We start from the raw sequence: 20,361 nt of genomic DNA on the forward strand, positions 1-20,361 counted from the left end.
TTGTTTATAGGGGGCTTGCTGCTCCTCAGTCTATGAGGATAGATGACTCAGGAACTTCCTCCACAGAGAAGAGAAATCTAGTGAATTGGCCCTATAAAAGCAAAAGTTGCAGGTAAGATGAATGCAGACTGGAAAATGACATAATTGAGAGGACGGAAGTACCTGTACCAGTACAGATGATAGGGAAGTAGCCATGTAAGGGGGCCATGGGTCTGGGCACTGGAAATTAGATGGAGCAAACTGAGTGTTGTGGTGACTGCGTGAATGCAGAAACTAGTAAACACTTGTTTGACATTTATCAAACCTAAAGAGTCAAAAATGGTATTAGCGGGGTGCCTGGATGGCACAGTCGGCTGAGCGTCAGCCCTTGGTTTGAGCTCAGGTCATGATCTAGGGGTCATGAGATCAAGCCCCATATCGGGATCCGTGCTCAGCCCTATGTCTGCTTGGTATTCTTTCTCCCTCTGCTCCTCCACTCATGCTCTATCTCAAATAAATAAATATTTTTTGAAAATGGTATTAGCAATTAACCATAAAATAATCACTAATATTTCTTGGATTCAAACTATGTGGCTGGAGTTATACAAAGTACTTTATCTACATTATTTAATTTGATTGTCACACTAGCCTCATGAAGTTGGCACTACTATTCACCTAATTTTACTGATGAGAATAAATGATTCACTCTAGAACTCGAATTAGAATCCAGGTAGTTTGATTTCAGAGCTGGCACTGGAATCAGCTACCTATGGAGCTGTATTATTTCACAGTTTAAAATATTGGCAATGCACAGACACTGCTAGTGTATATGATGGTTTTCATGTGAATTAGAAAAGGCCAAAGAGCCTTGGCTACCACCCAGAGAAATCCAACCCCATTCCTTCACAACTTAGAGGGCAGTTGGCAACTTTGATCAAGGAAACAGGTGCGCTTTCCATCAGGTAATGACAGCACTTGCCAGGACACCTGCTTTGGATATCAGCCTCCATTTATTTCCTCAACAAGTAAACTTCCTACATTGCACACATTCTACAACTATATGAGGGGATTTCAAAAAATTAATGTACAGGTCTACTTTACTTCATCAACCAAAAGTCTGTTTGCAAGCACTCTACATGGACATTCCTTGTTTGTCTCTCCAGATCTATTCTCCACCCTTCTTTATTCAGTTTTGTGTCTGGGAAGATTGACCTTTATGGGCTCCATCAATGGGCTCCCTTGCCTTCTGGCTTCTGGTTAAATTCATCCAATGGAAGCCACCAGCCAGAAGTCCAGGGGAAAGAGGGGAGTGAGGCTAGGGTATTTTCTCTCTTGGCTGTCTCCTTACTTTGCCTACCTTGGGTCCTCCCCTAAGCCTCAGCTTGTTAGGCAGTCCCATACCACAACTACAGAGAGAATTCTCTCTCCAATTCTGATGGCCTAGAAGTGCTGCAAGGTTCTTGACTGCTACTAGTCCTGAGGTGCTTCATCATCCCTATCACTCCCTAACTCTGCCTGCACTTCTGTAAATAGTCCCTGAATTAACCTCGCCTCAATTTCCCTGTTTGAGGGAGCCATCTGTTTCCTGTCAGGACCCTGACTGCTACACAACGGAAACAAATTTTGACTATTTTAAGAAAAAATGGAATTTGGGGAAGGCATGTTTGCACAGAAATGAGGGAAGGTGGTAAAAAAAAAAAAAAAAGGCAAATGAATAAACAAAAAGCAGAAACAGACCCATGAATACAGAGAACAAACTGATGGTGGCCAGAGGGGAGGATGGCAAGGGATGGGCAAAGTGGGTGAAGGGGTGTGGGAAATACAGGCTTTCAGTTGTGGAATGAGTAAGTCATGGGGATAAAAGGTACAGCTTATGGACTATGGTCAATGATATTGAAATTGCATTGTATAGTGACAGATGATAGCACACTTGTATGGAGCACAGCATAATGTGTAGACTTGTTGAATCACTACATTGTACACTTGGAACTAACATAATGTTGTGTGTCAACTATACTTACATTAAAAAATGCATAATAATGATAATAAAGAAATGAGGGAAGATGGGAAGACCAGGGTTGGAGAACAAACAGGAACCATGGGCCCGCTGGAAAGCTGAAGAGCAGGTCATGCTGAATGACAGCTAGTCATTCAGGAAGAAGAGACTACGCCACCCACTGCCATTGTCCACATGCTCACCAACTGTCCCTGTGTCCTAAGGTCACCTACTCAAGAGTTGCTGGGAGAGAGGGTCTCATTGCCTGGGGTCTACATTACACATTCACAGGCTAAGCTAGGAAGTAGGGAGGAGTGGCTACTGTAGTAGGAAGTGAACACCAGCACCCACTAAGCCCATCCCCAATGGATGAATCCTTTATTTTTTTTTTAATTTATTTTTTTTTAAAGATTTTATTTATTTATTCATGATAGTCATAGAGAGAGAGAGAGAGAGAGAGAGAGAGAGAGAGAGAGGCAGCGACACAGGCAGAGGGAGAAGCAGGCTCCATGCACCGAGAGCCCGACGTGGGATTCGATCCCGGGTCTCCAGGATCGCGCCCTGGGCCAAAGGCAGGCGCCAAACCGCTGCGCCACCCAGGGATCCCTGGATGAATCCTTTAAAGCAAGAAATCAGGGTGGTAATAAAAGCGCATCCCCCCTTGAAAAAGGACAAATGCAATTAACAATAATTTATTTTAAAAATGTGAAAGTGTCTTCACAATCCAAGTACCTAAAGCAACTTTTTCCCAAAAGATAAAGGTTCGTGGAAAGACAGGCACTCCTCAACAAGGATTTCAGTAGTAGAGAAGTACTACTTCTAAAGGTCTCATAAATGAAAATGCTTTAAAAGATTTTCAACCAGGGATGCCTGGGTGGCTCAGTGGTTGAGCGTCTTCCTTCGGCTCAGGGCCTGATCCTGGGGTCCTGGGATCGAGTTCCGCATCAGGTTCCCTGCAGGGAGCCTGCTTCTCCCTCTGTCTATGTCTGTGCTTTCTCTCTCTGTGTCTCTCATGAATAAATACAATCTTAAAAAAAAAAAAAACAGTTTTCAACTGGATTAGATTTAAGTTGCTGGTTTCATTTTAAAAAGGTGTCCATGTTGCCCCTTTCTCAAAACTACCCATTCAATGGGTCTTCTGCCCAATAACCAGCCATTCAAAAACTAGAAGATTCAGAAACCAATAGCTTCAAATCAACCTCTCTTTAGGACTTAATTATATTAATATACAGCTAGAAATTGTCCCAAATAATTTTTTTCTTGTTTTTTAGTCTCTTAAAGTTTATTCTTCACCTCTGCCAGATTTTGCTTTTTACTAGTTCAAGATACAGTAAAGAATACCATTTAACTATGAACTAAAGATAAATAGCTTATTGAACAAGTTTGAAGATAATGCTATTTTATTACATTTGCTGACTGTTGACTGTTGTATTTATAATTCACACAATTACTATATCTAGCATAAAATGTAAACTATTTACTTTCATAGCTTTTTGGAACCGTGCTTTATCTCAACTCCAAAATTAACTTACTTCACAAAGAAGAGCTGATGAGTTATAAAATTCAACATATACTTCATTCATCATGAAGGAAAGCAATACATATTCATAATTGTCCCCTAGAGGTTTCTTGACACAGTTACTGCTATCGGTAAGAGGAAATTCTTTTTCCTCAAAATAAATTCTTTTTCCTCAAAATAAAATTACAAGATTGCATGAAATACCTATAATTTTAAATAGAGAATTTATATTCTGTTAAATTCAGTTAGCTGTATAGGTATTTTTATTCCAAAATATTAACTTTCGTGATAAATGTAGAAGACAGAACACTGTCCAGGCTAACTACAAAGCTTCCAAAGCTGCCAGTGAGATGACTTTATTTAGCATGACAATGTGATGAAAAATGGAGATGAGTTTTTATGATATAACAGACATTTAAGATTTTTCTTTAAGGATGCCTGGGTGGCTCAGCGGTTTGGTGCCTGCCTTCGGCCCGGGGCATGATCCTGGAGTCCTGGGATCAAGTCCCGCATCGGACTCCCTGCATGGAGCCTGCTTCTTCCTCTGCCTATGTCTCTGCCTCTCTTTGTGTGTGTCTCTCATGAATAAATAAATAAAATCTTAAAATTTTTTTTCTTTAATACAAGATGTAACTTTTCTCATATGCTCTCACATCTTATATACTTCTTGCTTTGATAATGTATATATATATGTGTGCATATATATGTATGGAAAATAGTAAGGACACAGTAGAAAAAGTACATAGGTACATGAAAATCATATGTAAGTGTCTGTGGTTATACTCTCAATGGGATGGTCCTATAACATGTCCTCTTATAAGACACATATGAATGCTACTAATCTAAACACATGCAAATCTAATGACCTACAATACTTACTGGTCACCTACTGGAAACAAGAAAGAAAGTAGAAGATCTAGCCTTTATTTTCAAAGAAGTGATAATATCTATAAATCTTTTCCTTCCAATCTGAAAAACATACGTTTCCCTAACAGTCTTTGTCCAGTCAAAACCATCGAACAGGTCTTTCTAATTGAATTGGTAGGCTGTCAGCTGTTTTAATAACCAGTATCTACACAATCAAATCAGGTCTGAAACAGTGATTAAAGTGGGTTGGTATCCTGGATACCTAGAAACTCATGGTCAAGAAGAAGCTATTCTCTTTCGCTGGCTTCTCACAGCCTGTGCTGTCCATTTTAGATTGGGATGTAGAGAAGGCACTGGCCTACCCAGCCTCCTGGCTTCTCTGACTGCACGTGTTCCATACAAATAAATGGAAATGGGGCCACTGTTCTCCTGTGTCAGGACATGGTCAGCATAAGTAAGAATACCAACCGGCAGGCATGCAGCGTCTAGTGAGTTCCTATTTCAGCACTGCTTTCTTTGCTAGATCAGGTGGCAGTTGGCAGAAAAACTAGTATTTTGAAAATTCATTTGCTACTTTGCTTCCTTGCAAGTCAAGGAATACCACCCAGTACAGAAGGATAGCCCATGCTTTTGAGAATGTTTCATATATGTTTTGAGATTGCTGATTTTCTAGGAAGGAAAATCTCTGATTTCTGGACTGCAGTGTATAGGAAGTTGTTGCCAAATCCAACTTGGGTCTGTGGTTTCCAAATTTTGAGATGTGAAAAGGACTATATACTCAGTGATGGCAGGTCTCGTCTGTCTTATTCACCCTAGTGAATGACATATAGCAGCCGTAAATAAACAGATCTTGAATAAATGAATTCATAAATGAACAAATAAGTTAGTAGATTTCTTAATGTCAGTGGCAAATTCATTTTGAAGAGTTTTTCTTGGTCTGTTGTGGTTAAAAGCCTAACAAAAGATGCAACTGACGGTGATTCTTTGAAGATGCAGCCAAATTTTGCTTGAACAAAACAGGCGTGTGAAAAAAGTCTGGGTTCACAAAACAAATACTGTAAATTTAAAAAGTTATTATATGATTCACAATTACGTGGAAATATGCTTTAATTCAGAAGGTTCCTAAATGCTGGCCCATGATATTTTCTCAGGTTCACGATGAAATAAGAAAAATAAGCTAACTATATTATTCTTCGTAAGGCAAAATTAATGAATTTAAAGAACTGGCCTTTATTCAAAAATTACCTTCTCTTGTTTCTATAGTAAAAATATATATATAAGATAATGAGGCTAGTCTATGCTAGTTATTCCTTTCTAATGCCCTCACTTGCCAAAATAAAGTCGTCAACCCTATATTAGTTCCCCAGCTTTTCGAGGAGTATTTTATTGGCTTGTGAAATCCAAGTGTTGGAGACCAGCTTAGTTTTAAAACAAGATTTATTTTAAAAGCATACAAGTATTTTTCAAAAAAAAAAAAAAATTGAATGAAGGAAGATAGCAGGCCCTTGGTCTTAATTACCCAGGATAACAATAGCTAAGAGGTATTGAGTGGCTTACTCTGTGCTGAGCGCTGCTCTCAGGGCTTTTAAAAATCTGTTAATCATCTAAATTTCATAGTAGCCCAAGAAGGAAATACTACTTTTCCCCCCATTTTACAGATGAAGACTCTTTCCCACAAAGATGCAAAATACAGCTAGTAAACTGACAGAGCTGGCTCTAGAACTTATGGTCTTCTATCCAAAGAAATTGGGCCACAGGCAGTGCAACCAATAGAAAAACATCCGTCGTTATTATATCCTAATGATTATGGAAATGAAGGTCCAATCTGCATATAGATTATACCCTCCTATCCAAGACTCCTACCATCTTATATTAAATCAGAGCCCTTCCCAATCTTATCAACCCAGTTCTTGATGACCTATTTTTAGCTTCAGTATTTACAGGGATATGGCTTCAAGCACTATCCTTATTTCTTAAACTCAAGTTTTCATTAGCAAATACCAGAAAACAAAGCAAGAAAAATACATTTACAAAGGGGCATTCAACAAAATAGGGGATGAAAGCACAACATCCCTAAATTTAGCCATCACGATTAAGTTAACTTAGGGCAAATTACACAACAAAGTATATTTCTGTTGACTTAAAGAGTATAAAACCGCAGCTTTCAAATGCTGTAAAAAAAAGTATTAACATCCTTGCTTTCAAAAAGGTATCGAAAAAAATTAAAAAAAAATAAAAACAAATTAAAAAGGTATTGAAAAGCATCACAATAAGTAAACTATTAAAACCTCAGTCTCCACATGTTAGGTGCCCATCCCAACAATAGGATCTCACCTAAAAGGAGATTATAAATTTTAGTGGGAACTCCCATAATTCTTTGCAGTGTCAGAAGTCCAAATAGAACACCAATTCGGCAAAGAGGTAAGTTAGGAAGCAAAATTCACCATCAATGAAAAGATAAAGAGCAAAACGGATGAATCCAACTAGACCCTTTTGACTGCAATGACGAAAACGACTTCCCAAATTACAACCACCTGGGATCAAAGACAATAATTTCGGCTTCCGAAATCGACAATACTCTTGGTCAAGGTAGGAATGATTCGGCGGGTCAAGGGCAGGTTCCTATCATCCTACCGCTCTATTCACCACCACTGGCCGAAATACTACCTGAAGGGAGTTGTCATTTTATTTCAAGGATGAGAAAGAGGTTTCAACGCTCTGGAGTCCTGGGGTCCCCCAGGAAGAGGCCCTGGGACCTCCGCGGGCTAGAGGAACGGCCCCTCAGTCCTGTCGGAGCCCTCGTAAGGCAGCACCCCGGCCGCAGGGGACCCCTGCACAAACTCTTCCCTGAACTTTCTGGCTTCCACTCAGACACCCCCTCCCTAGCTCACATGCCCTAGAAACTCGCGCAGGAACCAGTTCTGAGACCGCAGTCCACCACCTGCCCCCTCCGCTCCTCCCGCCCCCGGCCCAACCCCCCCCGCAGCGCGGCGCGGCCCAACCCCGCCCAGCCCACTACCGTCCCGCTCCGGCTCTCAGGCTCGCCCCGCCCCCTCCGTCCACGTGACCGGGACCCCGCCCACCCCCGCGCCGCGCTCCACCAATCAGCAACCACCTCCGCGGCTCCGACGCTCCCCTTTCAAAAAGGCAGCTTTCTCCTCCCGCCTTCAGCCCCGCCCCTTACCCAACCTCCCCGCCCCGCTGGCCACGCCCACTTCCCCCAACTCCCCGTTCCCCTCCTCCCCTCCCGTGGACCCCTCCCGCTCTCAGGCTTCGCCCCGCCCCGCCCGGGGCAGCGCGCTCGCCCTCGTCTCGCGAGATCTCGGCGTCCCCGCCCCGCCGCCGCGGCCGCCCGCCTCCCCCTCCCGTCCTCCCACCCCCTCCCCCCGATCTCTCCACTCTCCGGCTCTCCTCCCTCCCTCCTCCCCCCTCCACCCTCTGGGCCGGATCTCGTCTCGTCGAGGCGGAGGAGGAGAAGGAGGAGGAGGACGTTCGGCCTGCGCAGTGAGATGTTTGTCCGTCGCCGCCGCCGCCGCCATCGCGGAGGAGCGCGATAAAGGGAGCCGAGCCGGGCGTGAGGGGGACCCCGCGGAGGCGCCGCGCCAGCGCAGCCCCCCCAGCCCAGCCCAGCGCCAGCCCGAGCCCGAGCCCGAGCCCGAGCCCGAGCCCGAGCCCGAGCCCGAGCCGCCGGAGCCCGAGCCGCCGCGGCCGCCCAGGGGCCGGCCCGCTCCCCAGCCCAGCCCGGGGGCCGCGCCGCCGCCGCCGCCGCCGCCGCCGCCGCCCCCCAGCGCAGCCCCTCGCCGGCCCGCCCGCCTTAAATGTGACACCGGCGCCTCGGAGAGCGACCCGAAGCCGCCGCCGGGGAGGGGACGAGCACCATGTCGAATCTGAGCAAAGGCACGGGCAGCCGGAAGGACACCAAGATGCGGATCCGGGCCTTTCCGGTGAGTCTCTCCTCGGCGCCTGGGACCCCGGGGCCGGGGGGCCCGGCGGAGAGCCGCACGCGAGGCCCGGGCTGAACTCCCCCAACAGGCCGCAGGCCCGGCCTCCCCTCCCCCACGCCGCCGGCCGCGGGGCGCGAGCCTTCCCGGCCACGGGGCGGGCGGCTCGGGGGCCCCGGCGCCTCAGGCCGGCGCCGCGCACCCGCCCGGGAGCCGCGGGGCCGCCGGCGGGCGTCGGCTGCCGGCTGCGGCGGGGGCCCCTGGGCCGGCCCCTTCCCACGTTCCTGGGGTGTAGGCCCGGCCCCCGGTGCTCCCCTGCCTGCCGGCTCCCCGGGACCAGCACACCTGCGGGGACGGGGACGGGGACGGGGACCGTGGAAGTCTTCCGTGTGTGGGGGGCGTGTGTGTAACTTTTCACGTGCGGTCTCAAAAATAACCCGGCCTAAAACGTGGCCCGCCAGACCTCCAGACCTCGGGGGGTGGAGGGGACTGTCCTCTGCCTCCTCAGGACGGGGCTGGCCGCCCGCCTACCCGCCCCCCGACGCAGTGACCGACCGTGGCTCCTTGCAGTGCTCGGTAGTAACGCACGAACCTAACCTCATCAGCTGTATTTATAGCCTCTTTCGTCCACAGGCGTCCAAAAGCACTTTACAAACTCTTCTTGTGCAGGAATTGGCCTCGCCACTTGTAGGAGGGTCCGGGGGAAGCCACAGAAAACACGCTGGACAATGGCCTCTCCAGATCCTAGCCGTGGAAGCCCAACAGGAGGGGGTCGTCACTGCCCCGAGTTGCTCTACGCTGTGGGTTTCAGCGACAGCAAAGCCTGTTCTGTTTAGAAACTTTCTTTTTTAGCGTTACGTTGAGTCATACGCTGGCATTTTTTAGTGTAGAGAGTGTGACTTTGGATGCCATACCTGATTCAGATAGCCCATGGCAAGCAATTAAAGTGTACTGTTGTAACAGAAACTGGACGCTCTTGCCTCACGTCGCTACAGTAGCAGGTATATGTCAAGATAGGCAAACCAGCCGTCGAACGGAAGGTTTTTTTTTTCGTTTTTTTTTTTTTAAACAGTAAAACTGGGGAAAGATCTTGAATGTCTTAGAATCCTGCACACGTCATATTTTGGGAAGGGGGGGGAAGATGGGGTTTGTATTCACTGTGGTAAGGCTTGCTTTTTTCTGAAGTGTGATTTGCAGTGAGGGAAGACACTAATCCAGAAGAGGACTAATGAAGTCTGTCAGCATGTTTTCTCTCAACAGTGAAGTGAGCTGGGCTTAAGAATTTTTGAGTAATGTTAGTTTTGCTACTAAAGCAGTTGGGAACATGTCTAGCAGGATTTCGAATTATTAAGAGTTTTAAATAGTTTTCTGTATAACAAGTTTTCTAGGAAAAATTTGCTGTTCTTGAAGTCTGAGTTCTTCTAATTCAAACTTACTACTATAATGCAGCATAGCTCACATTTGACATGAACTCACTTTTGTTAATATTGCGATTAACCAGTTGTACCTTTAAGCGTGATTAGCTTTTTCGTCCATTTAGGTTTACCTCTTCCTACCTGGTCTTCATTCCCTCATTCGTTTAATGAAGACTGAGTACTGTGTGCCAGGCACTGTTCTAGGAGCTTGGAGTAAGTCAATACAGCTTGAAGACTAAAGATCCCTTCTTTCTGGATGTTGTATTTATTATTGCGAGAGGCAGGAAAGAATTTCATGATTTCTTTGGCAAAAGAGTATAGTATATGATAGGTTAGCACATAATCCTGAAACTGATTTTTTTTTTTTTTTAGTTGTGTTAATGATTGTGAGCTAATTTGGATCTTTTCTGTCCACAACTTGTTGCCATCTAAGATTTTCTAATATTCTTTATTGAAGTTTGTAAATGACAACTGTTTGATAGTCAGTAGTTTAATACCTGCTAATTTTTAAAAGCATAGTTTAAAAAGCATAGTTTTAAAAGCTAGTTTTTTAAAAGCATAGTTTTTCATTGTTCCATAATTTATAATATTCGTATCAAGTTTCTACTGAAAAGAACCATGATTTTTTTTTTTTTTTGATTTATAAACTAAGTTACAGTTTCTTGGATAAATGCCTCAGTGGTAAATTTCACCGACTTACCCTTTGGTAAATGAGTCCTTATAGACCTTCAAAATTTCTCTTTTCTTACAGGTTAGCAGTCTTCTAGTAGTAAATGCATACTGTTCCATAAAGAAAAAAATGGCATTTGTATGTGGTACAGATGAACAATATTTATAGCTATATAGTATTTTGTATTAATCTTTGGACATACATTGTAGGTACTGTAGTTTAAGAAAATTATAGTTTAACCAAAGGTCTCAGGTGCTCATTTCAGGATTCTGTTTTATAAAACGACGTGTAAAAAGTGTAAAAATATGTTTTGAGATTGTTTTGTTTTCATTGCAAAATTGAGTGGTAAGTGAACTTACAGGCAATTCAATTCTATAAGATGTGTAAGCCTATTCCAGATACAGACCCATCAGTAAAATCAGGTTCTTTTAGTGTTTTGAGTACATATTTTAGGTGTTCCTTCATAATTGTTCCCAAGAGTAAGTTATGCCATAACCACAGTTTTATCTACAATTTGCATTTTAAGTAGAACTTTTCATAAGATTTTAAGAGAAATTAGTTCTTTTTAAGATGGAAAACAGTGAGGACTTTATGCATTCATAAATTGTTGATGGAGTTAAAGTTTATCCCAGCTTGAAAGCTTTCCTACACTGCACAAAATATGTCATTTCACTTTTTTTTTTTTTTTTTTTTTGGTACCCAAAATTAACAGCAAGGGGCAAAAAACTTTTTTTTTTTTTTTTTAAGGAAGGAAGCTGTAGTTGCGAAACTCTTGGAAGCTATATGGATTTGGATCAGAGTGCTGCCCCAAGAAGTTTCTGCTCTTCTTTCCTTGCTGTTGTTGAATGTCTCACTCCTGAGTTTTTCTTTTGTTCTGCTGTGTAGAATTAGTTGCTGTCAGGTGAACCTTTTGTCCTTTATCTTCGAAAAGCCATTCCTCTCCATCTGTACTTTCCACATGGGTTTTGTCCACATGGGCTTGAAAAAACTTGAGGGGATATGTTTGAATGAAAATGCTCATCTCTCTTCTGATAATCCCTTCTTGACTTAGCCTTCAGAGTTTAGAAGTCATATTATCAAAGTGATGGTCTGTAGAAGTGTGTGATCTGGAAGTGGTTTCAGTTATTATAGAGCATAGTCATGATGAAGAATCTCTGGTTGTGATGTCCACTCCATAATCCTAGATTGGCTTTTTGGAGCTCTACCTGTGTAGCATGGACAGTGAGTCATGTAGAGGTTATTGTTAGATGGAAACCACAGAGTGAATGGCAGTAGGAGATGAATTTTAAGATCATTTTGTGATGTACTTAAGAACACAAGAGTTTAATGGTAATTGGGGACACTTAATTTTGTTTTTCCTAGCTGTGGTAAAATTTGCTAGATTTGGGAAAAAACAGCTTTCATCTTCATAATAGATTTCCTTAGAGAAAGTAACAGTTGCCTAGGATTACCTGGACTATATACAGGAAAGCTGAATAATAGTCCTGGAAATCAAACAGGGTGGGGAATTAACTATATTTACTTATTCTCTAGCATACAGAAACTATGGAGTAAGTTATAAAAGATTCATTAAAGCATTGTTTACACTTAGACTGATTTGTTTAGTAGTTTCAGGACATCCAGTTATGTTGTAGCTGTTAGTATGTTTTCAGCTTTAGAAGTTAAAAAACAAAAGCGTAAAGTAGTTACCTATAAGGCATTTGTATTTTGCATGATCTTCCTAGATACTTCAGAGGAGCCTGGAAAATGATTAGTACCAGTATTGAATTTGAAACTATTTTAAAGTATAGGGTATATTGTAGAATTTGGCCTTTTAAGTAAGATTAGTTCATTGAGACAAGATGGAGAAAGCTTTATTTGTACATCATTCATTGATTAAATTTAGCTAAGTAATAACAGCATTTCTCTAGTTCATGAAGATAATATAATTAATACTTTGTATTTTAAATTGCTCCCATCAGATAATTTTTTGCTGTTATTTTCATTGAAGAGTATCTGATATTTGTTAGCAATTTTGTTAAGTTTTTGTAAAAGTTACTGGACAGTTCATTGTTTCAAATGCAACTCTGAAAATAGATCTCATTTATTCATCAAAAATACAGTAAAAAAGTAAAGGTGTTACTAGTAAGCACAAATCACTGAGGTATAATAGGACTTGCAATTAATGTCTGTCAGTGTATTGTGAAAACTATTAAGTTATAATCTGTCAAAGCAATGAATTAATTTTAGTAGATTTTCTAATTATAAAAGTGGTAGATATTCATGATAAAAAACTTAAGTATCTAAATTTATAAATAAGGAAATAAAAACCACCTCTTAACCCTACTGCTTGGGAATAAGCAACATTTACATTTTGATGTGTTTTCTTTTAATCTTTGTGTTGTATACTTGTGAGCACCCAATAAAATTGAGGTACTACATCATTTTAAAAACTATTTTTAAAAATATGGTATTCTCATGTTAAATGTATGAAGAATATGATTTGTAAAGACAAGTACTTTATGGTACCTCAGTTTGCTTAACCATTTCCCTGTTGCCAAGTGTTTTGGTTGATTCCAGTTAATTCATATTTTTAGATAATAAAATTGTGATTATTTAGGCACATAAATATTTGAGTCTATCCATGATTATGGAGTTACTATGCCAAACAAAATTGATATATATTGCCAAACTGACCTTCAGAAAGGTAGTAATAATAACAGCCAACACTCAGTGAATGCTTATCTTGTGCCACACACACTGTTCTTTGTGTTTTGCATGTATAAATTCAATTCATTTGCACAACTCTAGTACTGCCACTAACATCTGTTTTACAGAGGAAGCCTTGAGAACCTAAGAAATTTGCTTCAGGTCACTACTTGTAAGTGGCAGGACTAGGATCCTAATCTGGCTCTAAAGTGAATGTTCCTCAGAATTAATTATACCTGTCAAGGTTGTATCACTGTATTTCTACTATATAGCAGTATTTTAGCCAGCATTTTATATCTTTACTTTCGTAAGTGAAAAAAATAGTACTTTAATGCTTTAGTTTGCATTTCTTTGACTACTAATTAGAATAAAACTATGGATAGTCCGTAGGGGAATTTTCCTTTAATTTTCCTTTAGAGTATTCAACGTCTGTGTTAGGAGTATGACTAAAAAATAGACTGAGAGTGTAATAGTGTGGGCTTTGGACTGCCAGATTTTGAATGTCATTTCCACCTTTTTTTTCGCTGCATCATCTTTAACAAGTTACTTAACCCCTTCTAGCTTCATTTTCATCCTCTGAAATGAAACTACTAGTAGGATGTACCTTATACGGTTGTTGTGAGATAAAGCATTAGAACACTACCTAGCACATGGCTATGGTTAATAACCACTATTTAGCCATGATTATGCCACAATGTAAATGTTAAAATTGAGTGCTATTTTTGCAGGTAGTTGTATTGTAATACTGTATGCTTGTTTTAGTGATGCTGCCACTTTTTGGTACTGTTTTTCATTTTGAAAAGCCTGCCGGTCCAATTTGAACCACACTAAGTCTCAAAGGATGCAGGTTTGGTGCCACTGGGGCACTTGAGAAGAATGCTGCTGGCTCTTGGGGGTAGATTTTTAAAAAGTTCCAAATAATGATTCTCAATCATTGGAGTAGGTATGTTACTTCTTGGGTAACTTTACTGAAGACATAAGCCTTCATTTGATGTGTTCTTCACATCCTCCCTTTCTCATCCATTCCCTTTGTTTGTTTCACTCTTGGACTAGAATGTGGTCCCTGCCCAAAGCTTATAACAGACACCCTTTTGAACTACAAAACACCGTAGTGTCAGACACAGTGTGGGTGGTTAGTGAATGATTAAATGAGAAACTAGTCCCTTAAGCCAAACCATAGTAATTGATTAATTGGGTAAGTCAATGCAAGTACTAGTCTGAAATGTTTGAACTGTTGTAAGTAAAGTCTTAAGATGTAGTCAGTCATTAATGATTTGAAGTCGGCCTAGTCCCCTGAAACAATAACGACTTGAAAGTAAAGATAGTATGATACATTGGCAATAATCTTGGCTTGAGTTTCAGAAGACTAAACCTGTGGCCCAGTCTTCTCTGTTAACTAGCTCTACTCCATGTTTTACTCCCTCCACCATAATTCGTTCTTCCTAGCCTATTCAATTATTCATTCTGATCTACTTTCATTGTGGATCTACTCTTCTGTATCTTCAGCCTATTCTCAAAATTCTTTGCCTTTTCATCTGAAATCTGGCTGTGTCTGAGAATACAGGCTTATCTTCTTAAATTGAGGTGTCTATTTCCTTGTAATCTTGAATCATTGGGCCCAGCTACCATTTATTACCACATCCATCATCCTCTTTTGTGGCTCAGGCCCTTGCGAAGTACTCTTTTGTGCACTCCCTGTGATTGTTTCCTAACTTCTTGTACATGTTCCTTCGATCATTGAAGACTTTAATAACTTCCTCACAGACATTCTTTCCAGTTCAGGTCTTAATTTTATTCACTATGTGTGGCATAATCATTCATTTATTCAATTTAAAATCCGTTTATTTTGTGTTCTACTGGAGGTTAGGCACTAGATAAATGAGGATGATCAAACAGACCTGGCCTCTTCCTATTACAGTGGTCTTCACTGTCTTAGAACTTGTCATTCCATCGCTTCAGAAACCTTAAACTCCCAGTATTGCATTCTGTCCTGGCTTCTCCATTTATTAGATATAATAAGTGAGCAAATCATTTGACCTGTTTCTTTTGTAAGAAGGAGAAAACCATAGCACCTACTTCATAAAAATAGTTAATACCTGTAAAGGTCTTAGAATGGTGCCTGGTGGAAAGTAGGTGTTGTAAATAAATCGCAGTTACTATTTAATTATTCTGTCCTACTTGTTGCTTGTTTCCTTCTTATATTAATATGCTCTTAGATCTCAAGAAGACCCCTTTCATTCTTTCCAGCCATGGTGCCTGTTACTAGTTGCCTCTTTTTTCTTACTACTTCCCCAGAGCAGGGCCAGAAATAGTATAAAGTGTCTTGGATCATTCCACCCATCTGCCTTCACTGCTTATATTTTTTAGGCTGTTGTGCACTCCTGGGGAAAATTGGAAGATAGTGGTTATCTAAGCTGGACTCCCGGGCCTCTGGGCAGTTTTTTGTGTGTGTGTCCCTGGTAAGCTCCCTCTCCCTTTTCCTGTGTGAGCTATTCCAAACTTTAATCATTGCCCTTAAGCTCTTTATTGAGAATTTTCTTATCTGTCTTCTTCCAGAAACTTAACTACTCCTTCACTGTGAAAACTAATGTTATCTTGTATAAGTTCCTTCAGCTTTCTTTCCTTTCAATTATAGCCTTTAACCTGTATCTTTACTCATTCTCACTGCCTTCCCTCAGGTCTCAGAGAAGGAAGATACTCTTTTCCTGTCTTCCTTGTCATAGTAACTACCATATTATATGTTTTCATATCCAAAAGTCTGCATCTCCTTTATTAAAATGTGATTTTCTTTAGAGGAAGCATCAAGTCTTTTTGTATTGTTTTTTTTTTTTTATTTTTTTATTTTTCAGTGCAGCACAGTAGTATCCAACAATGTTGAATGAGTGGACTAATAAATTATTTTGTTTTCTCATCTTTAAGATGGGAACTGTAGCAATATTTCTCACAGATTAGTTGTGGCAGTTAAAAGAAATGTCATAAAGTGCTTTCTAATGAACGGGCATCACAGATACTTGAAAAAATTTTCTAATCGTAAAGGCAGAATTTTCAACTAAAAGCGTGATGCTTTTCATGTGGGCCAGTCCTTTTCAAACTCATAATCTCCAGGACCCAGGAGGCATAGGAGCAGTGGAGTTGGTGTATCTTCAAAAATCTCCTTTTGTTATTTAAAGCTGTCGTAAATTGCCATTTGTATAAAAGACTTCAATTTGGAAAAGTTCTATTAACCACTGCTTTAAAATCACTAATCATTAATCCAGTCCTTTTAAAGTCAAGGAGAGTCCTACTTGCCCAAGTTGAGATAATTAATATAAATTGAGAACAGATCCTTTAGCTGACTTAACCCGCAATTCAGAGCTTTTGCTACTAGAAAGCATTCCTTTATTTTTTAAGTCAGTTTGAGGTTGAAAATGTAGTGGAAGTAAAACTTCCTAATTTGACTTTTCATTCTTTCACTACTTGTAATCATTGAGGAAAGGGATAGACCTAAATTTACTCTTTAAATGAGAAAAGGTTACTGCTAAACAAAAGAATAAAGACCTCAAAGGAGTATCTTTGCCTACTTTAGGAAAATACAAGCTTCTTTAGTGTTGTTATTTTTTCTATAAAAGCAAGGCCTCATTGCTAGGAGGTATTCTTTAACATGATTGCATGTCGTTCTTATCTGAAGCAACTCTTAACTGAGCAACCCCTTAGCCTCATCTGTTTCCCCTATCCTCTTGAAAGTAATCATGATACATCCTTTTTCCTTTTTCCTTTACAATTTTTAGATAGTATGAGAAATTGCTTTATGAGATTAGTAACCTACAACTTGTTGAATGTCGACCTTATGTTAGGTTGTGTTTTAGGTGCTTGGAAGTATAATTATCTCAAATCCTTAGAACCTTTAGATGTTGTTACTGTTTTAATTCTAAGGCTCAGAGAGACCTAGTAAGGTGTGTATAATATTACATGTCTACCTAAGAAAGGGCAAAGCTGGAATTTAGATCCTAGGTGGTTTGATTCAAAAATTCATGTTCTTTCCACTACACCACACTACACTGCCTGGTTGTATTCTGTTAAGCATTTGCTAGATTCTGAAACATTTACTTTCTTAAGAGGAATATATTAGAAAATTAATTCTAAGATTGCTGTTCAAATTATTAGCCACAGGCAGATCCAGGCTTATACAGTGCAGTACTCTTTATACAAAGAATTGAAAATTAGTTTTTGGCCCTTGGAAGAAGCTTTTGCAAGTGCAAGCCTTGCTAGATTCAAGTAAATGCACCTCTCATAAGAGAATAAAAGTAAGAACTTCGAATCAATGAAAGTATATATTCAGTAAAATTTGAGTATATAAATTGCTCTATGCTAGTGTGAATTGGCTTGAATAAAGCAAAGTCAAAACCTATGAGAAAGACAGTAGCTGACATATTTGTGAGTAAACGCTTTTCTTTTTAAGCTATAAGGCTGATAGCACATTTCTAACTTTTTCAGTTAATAAAAATTTATCTTCTTTTTTTTTTTTTGATAGAGCACAACAGGAGGTGGGGGAGGGGCAGCTAGAGAAGTAGACTACTGAACAGGGATCCTCATGTGAAGCTTCATTCATCCCAGGACCCTGGGGATCAGGACCTGAGCTGAAGGCAGATGCTTAACTCCCTGAGCCACCAAGGTGCCCCAGAAATTTATTTTTTTAAGTATATGTTTTTAAAGTATGTGAAGTTAACATGTTAAAATACTTTAATCTTTAATTTTTGCCTTTGAGAACATATTAAGAAATACATTAAACAGTAAAATTTTGAAGCACAAAGATCAGATACTTTAATTCACTTTTCCTTATAGCATATGCAAATGAGACATGAAAGAAGTGGTTTTTCTTTAACACTATCCCTAGCCAAATAAACAATTTATTTGCTCCTGTTTGTATTCATATTTTAATTTTTAAAAGCTAAAAGGGATTTTAGAGAGAAGCTGTTCCAGTCTTACTTAATAGATGAAGAAAGGGAGGACTAGAGAGGATGATTTACTCACGACTTGAATTTATGGAAGAACCATGACTAGAAACCTGATTTAAGTTAAAGGCTCTTTTCTCTAGACCGAACTGAAACAAGCATCTAGCCATAATAATTCAGTGTTAACATTGATCTATTCAATTATAAAAAGATGTCTTAATACTAAGCACCCAGGTGATTTGGGGTTAGTGGGAGGACTCATAGTTTAGGACACTTGGATTTCTTCATTGCTCTAATTAGCTGTATGATCCTGTTAAGCCACTTAGCCTCAGTTTCCTCATTAGTAAAATGAGATTTTAATTTTTATCTTAAGCTCATTCTAACTCTTAAAAATTTCAGTTAATTAGGTGTATGTATACATAAGTCTAGGAATGGTATGTTGTTATGTTCTTTTGTGGCAAAATATTTTGTGTGGTGTTGCAAAAGTCACCTACCTCTCTTTTGGATTTAGGACTTTTTTTTTTTTAATTAATTTTTATTGGTGTTCAATTTACCAACATACAGAAAAACACCCAGTGCTCATCCCGTCAAGTGTCCACCTCAGTGCCCGTCACCCATTCCCCTCCAACACCCGCCCTCCTCCCCCCTTCCACCACCCCTAGTTCGTTTCCCCGAGTTAGGAGTCTTTATGTTCTGTCTCCCTTCCTGATATTTCCCAACATTTCTTCTCCCTTCCTTTATATTCCCTTTCACTATTATTTATATTCCCCAAATGAATGAGAACATACACTGCTTGTCCTTCTCCGATTGACTTATTTCACTCAGCATAATACCCTCCAGTTTTTCACTCAGCATAATACCCTCCAGTTTTTCACTCAGCATAATACCCTCCAGTTTGGATTTAGGACTTTGTTTAAAATAAGAATGGTTGATTTCAGTGATGATGGTCAAATAGTATGAAGTAGTGGGAAATTAGCTATGTTTTTGTATACTTCTTTTGTGTGAGTTGGTAGTTTTAGAGAAATTTTGAGAAGATTTGACACCAGCTTTTTGCAATTTCGTATCCTGGGCTTTTGCTATCACATCACATTTGGTTACAGTTAGTCACTCAAAGACAAAGCTAACTGGTAGTTTATACTTTTTCACTTGTTTTTTTCCTCTTTGGATTGTGTGTAGCTGATTCCAGTGTAATTTACAATTTGTAGAGCTTTTTACACACATTACCATAGTTTTAGAAAAATAGGGCTTACCCATTTCACAAAAAAACACGTTACCTAAAGAGAAGAAAATACTGTCACTTTTCATTAAAATTAATAATTTTAGATTGTAGGATGGAAACCTGGAACTCAAACATGCACTTAGATATAAAGTATAAGCAATTTTCTTTATAGTGAATGTCTCTAATTATAATGTTTGAAGATTTCTGGTCAAGATGAATTTTGTATTCTCCAGATAATTGTGTTTCACGGTGCCTAGATGGTAGCCTCTCTTTATTCATTAGTGAAAACAACACCAGTAGTAGAACAGTGACAAACTTCTTACTTCAGTGAGAATACTTAAAATTGCATCTTACGGTGATTATCAGACCATGAAATGTCACACATATCTTTTGTCATATACGCAAAAGTCCTTCATAGAGGTATATTTGAAATACATTGTCTGTACTCAAGTCAGTTGTGACTTCCATGGACTTTAATAGGCTAATCTGTAAGTTTGATCTTTGGTATTTGAAAAAATAAATTGTTCCAAATTTTCAAATTGATTTTCAATCAGCCTACTCATGCTGAGGACTAAAATGCAGATTATAATTGAACCCTCCATTGATGATTTAGCTTTCTCATTGTAAACATTTCTGATCCATAGTGATATTAAGAGCCCAAATAAACATAGATCAGACTTGGTTTGTGATTTCACAGAATTGTCCCAGGCTCTTGTGCTTTTCTAATTGATAATCTTTTTCTCTGCTCCCTTGACATCAGTTTTATTACTTTTGGCAGCACAGTTCTGCGCCCATCTGATGTCAACTGTAACCACAGAGTAACCATTTGAACAAACATCAGTCTCAACTTTACATTCTGGTTAAGTCATTAAGTAAGGCTCTATGTCAATTTTGTATAGTAAAGAAACGAATTTACTGAACAAGTGCTGTGTGCCAGATGTTTTCACAAACTTTGTTAATTACCACACAGTACATCATCTTCCAATTCTACTGCCACGAGCATGTGAGGAAAATAAATTCTGGAAAATAAAATAACTTGTCCAAAGTTTGAATGTATCCCATTGTACTGTTTTCCTTAGCCCTTGGGTCTTTGGTTATATTTTTGATGGTTGAGGTTGGTTAAAGATTAACTGATG

General features: G+C 40.0%; 1 protein-coding gene and 1 long non-coding RNA gene across 2 annotated transcripts in view; one reads left to right on the top strand and one right to left on the bottom strand.

Annotated features, from left to right (window-relative positions):
* Positions 1 to 7,281, bottom strand: part of LOC112925536 (uncharacterized) — a 69,663-nt gene extending 62,382 nt beyond the window's left edge. The window contains exon 1 of the long non-coding RNA XR_011994138.1: positions 7,029 to 7,281. This is a non-coding gene — a long non-coding RNA (uncharacterized lncRNA). The remainder of the gene's footprint in view (positions 1 to 7,028) is intronic.
* Positions 7,282 to 8,101: 820 nt separating this feature from the next.
* CUL3 (cullin 3) overlaps positions 8,102 to 20,361 on the top strand; it is an 88,884-nt gene continuing 76,624 nt past the window's right edge. The window contains exon 1 of the mRNA XM_026006349.2: positions 8,102 to 8,305. Within this exon, the coding sequence (XP_025862134.2) occupies positions 8,240 to 8,305 (66 nt within the window). The 5' untranslated portion in view covers positions 8,102 to 8,239. The remainder of the gene's footprint in view (positions 8,306 to 20,361) is intronic.

This window comes from Vulpes vulpes, chromosome 9 (assembly GCF_048418805.1).
Source record: "Vulpes vulpes isolate BD-2025 chromosome 9, VulVul3, whole genome shotgun sequence".
Taxonomy (NCBI): Eukaryota; Metazoa; Chordata; class Mammalia; order Carnivora; family Canidae; genus Vulpes; species Vulpes vulpes.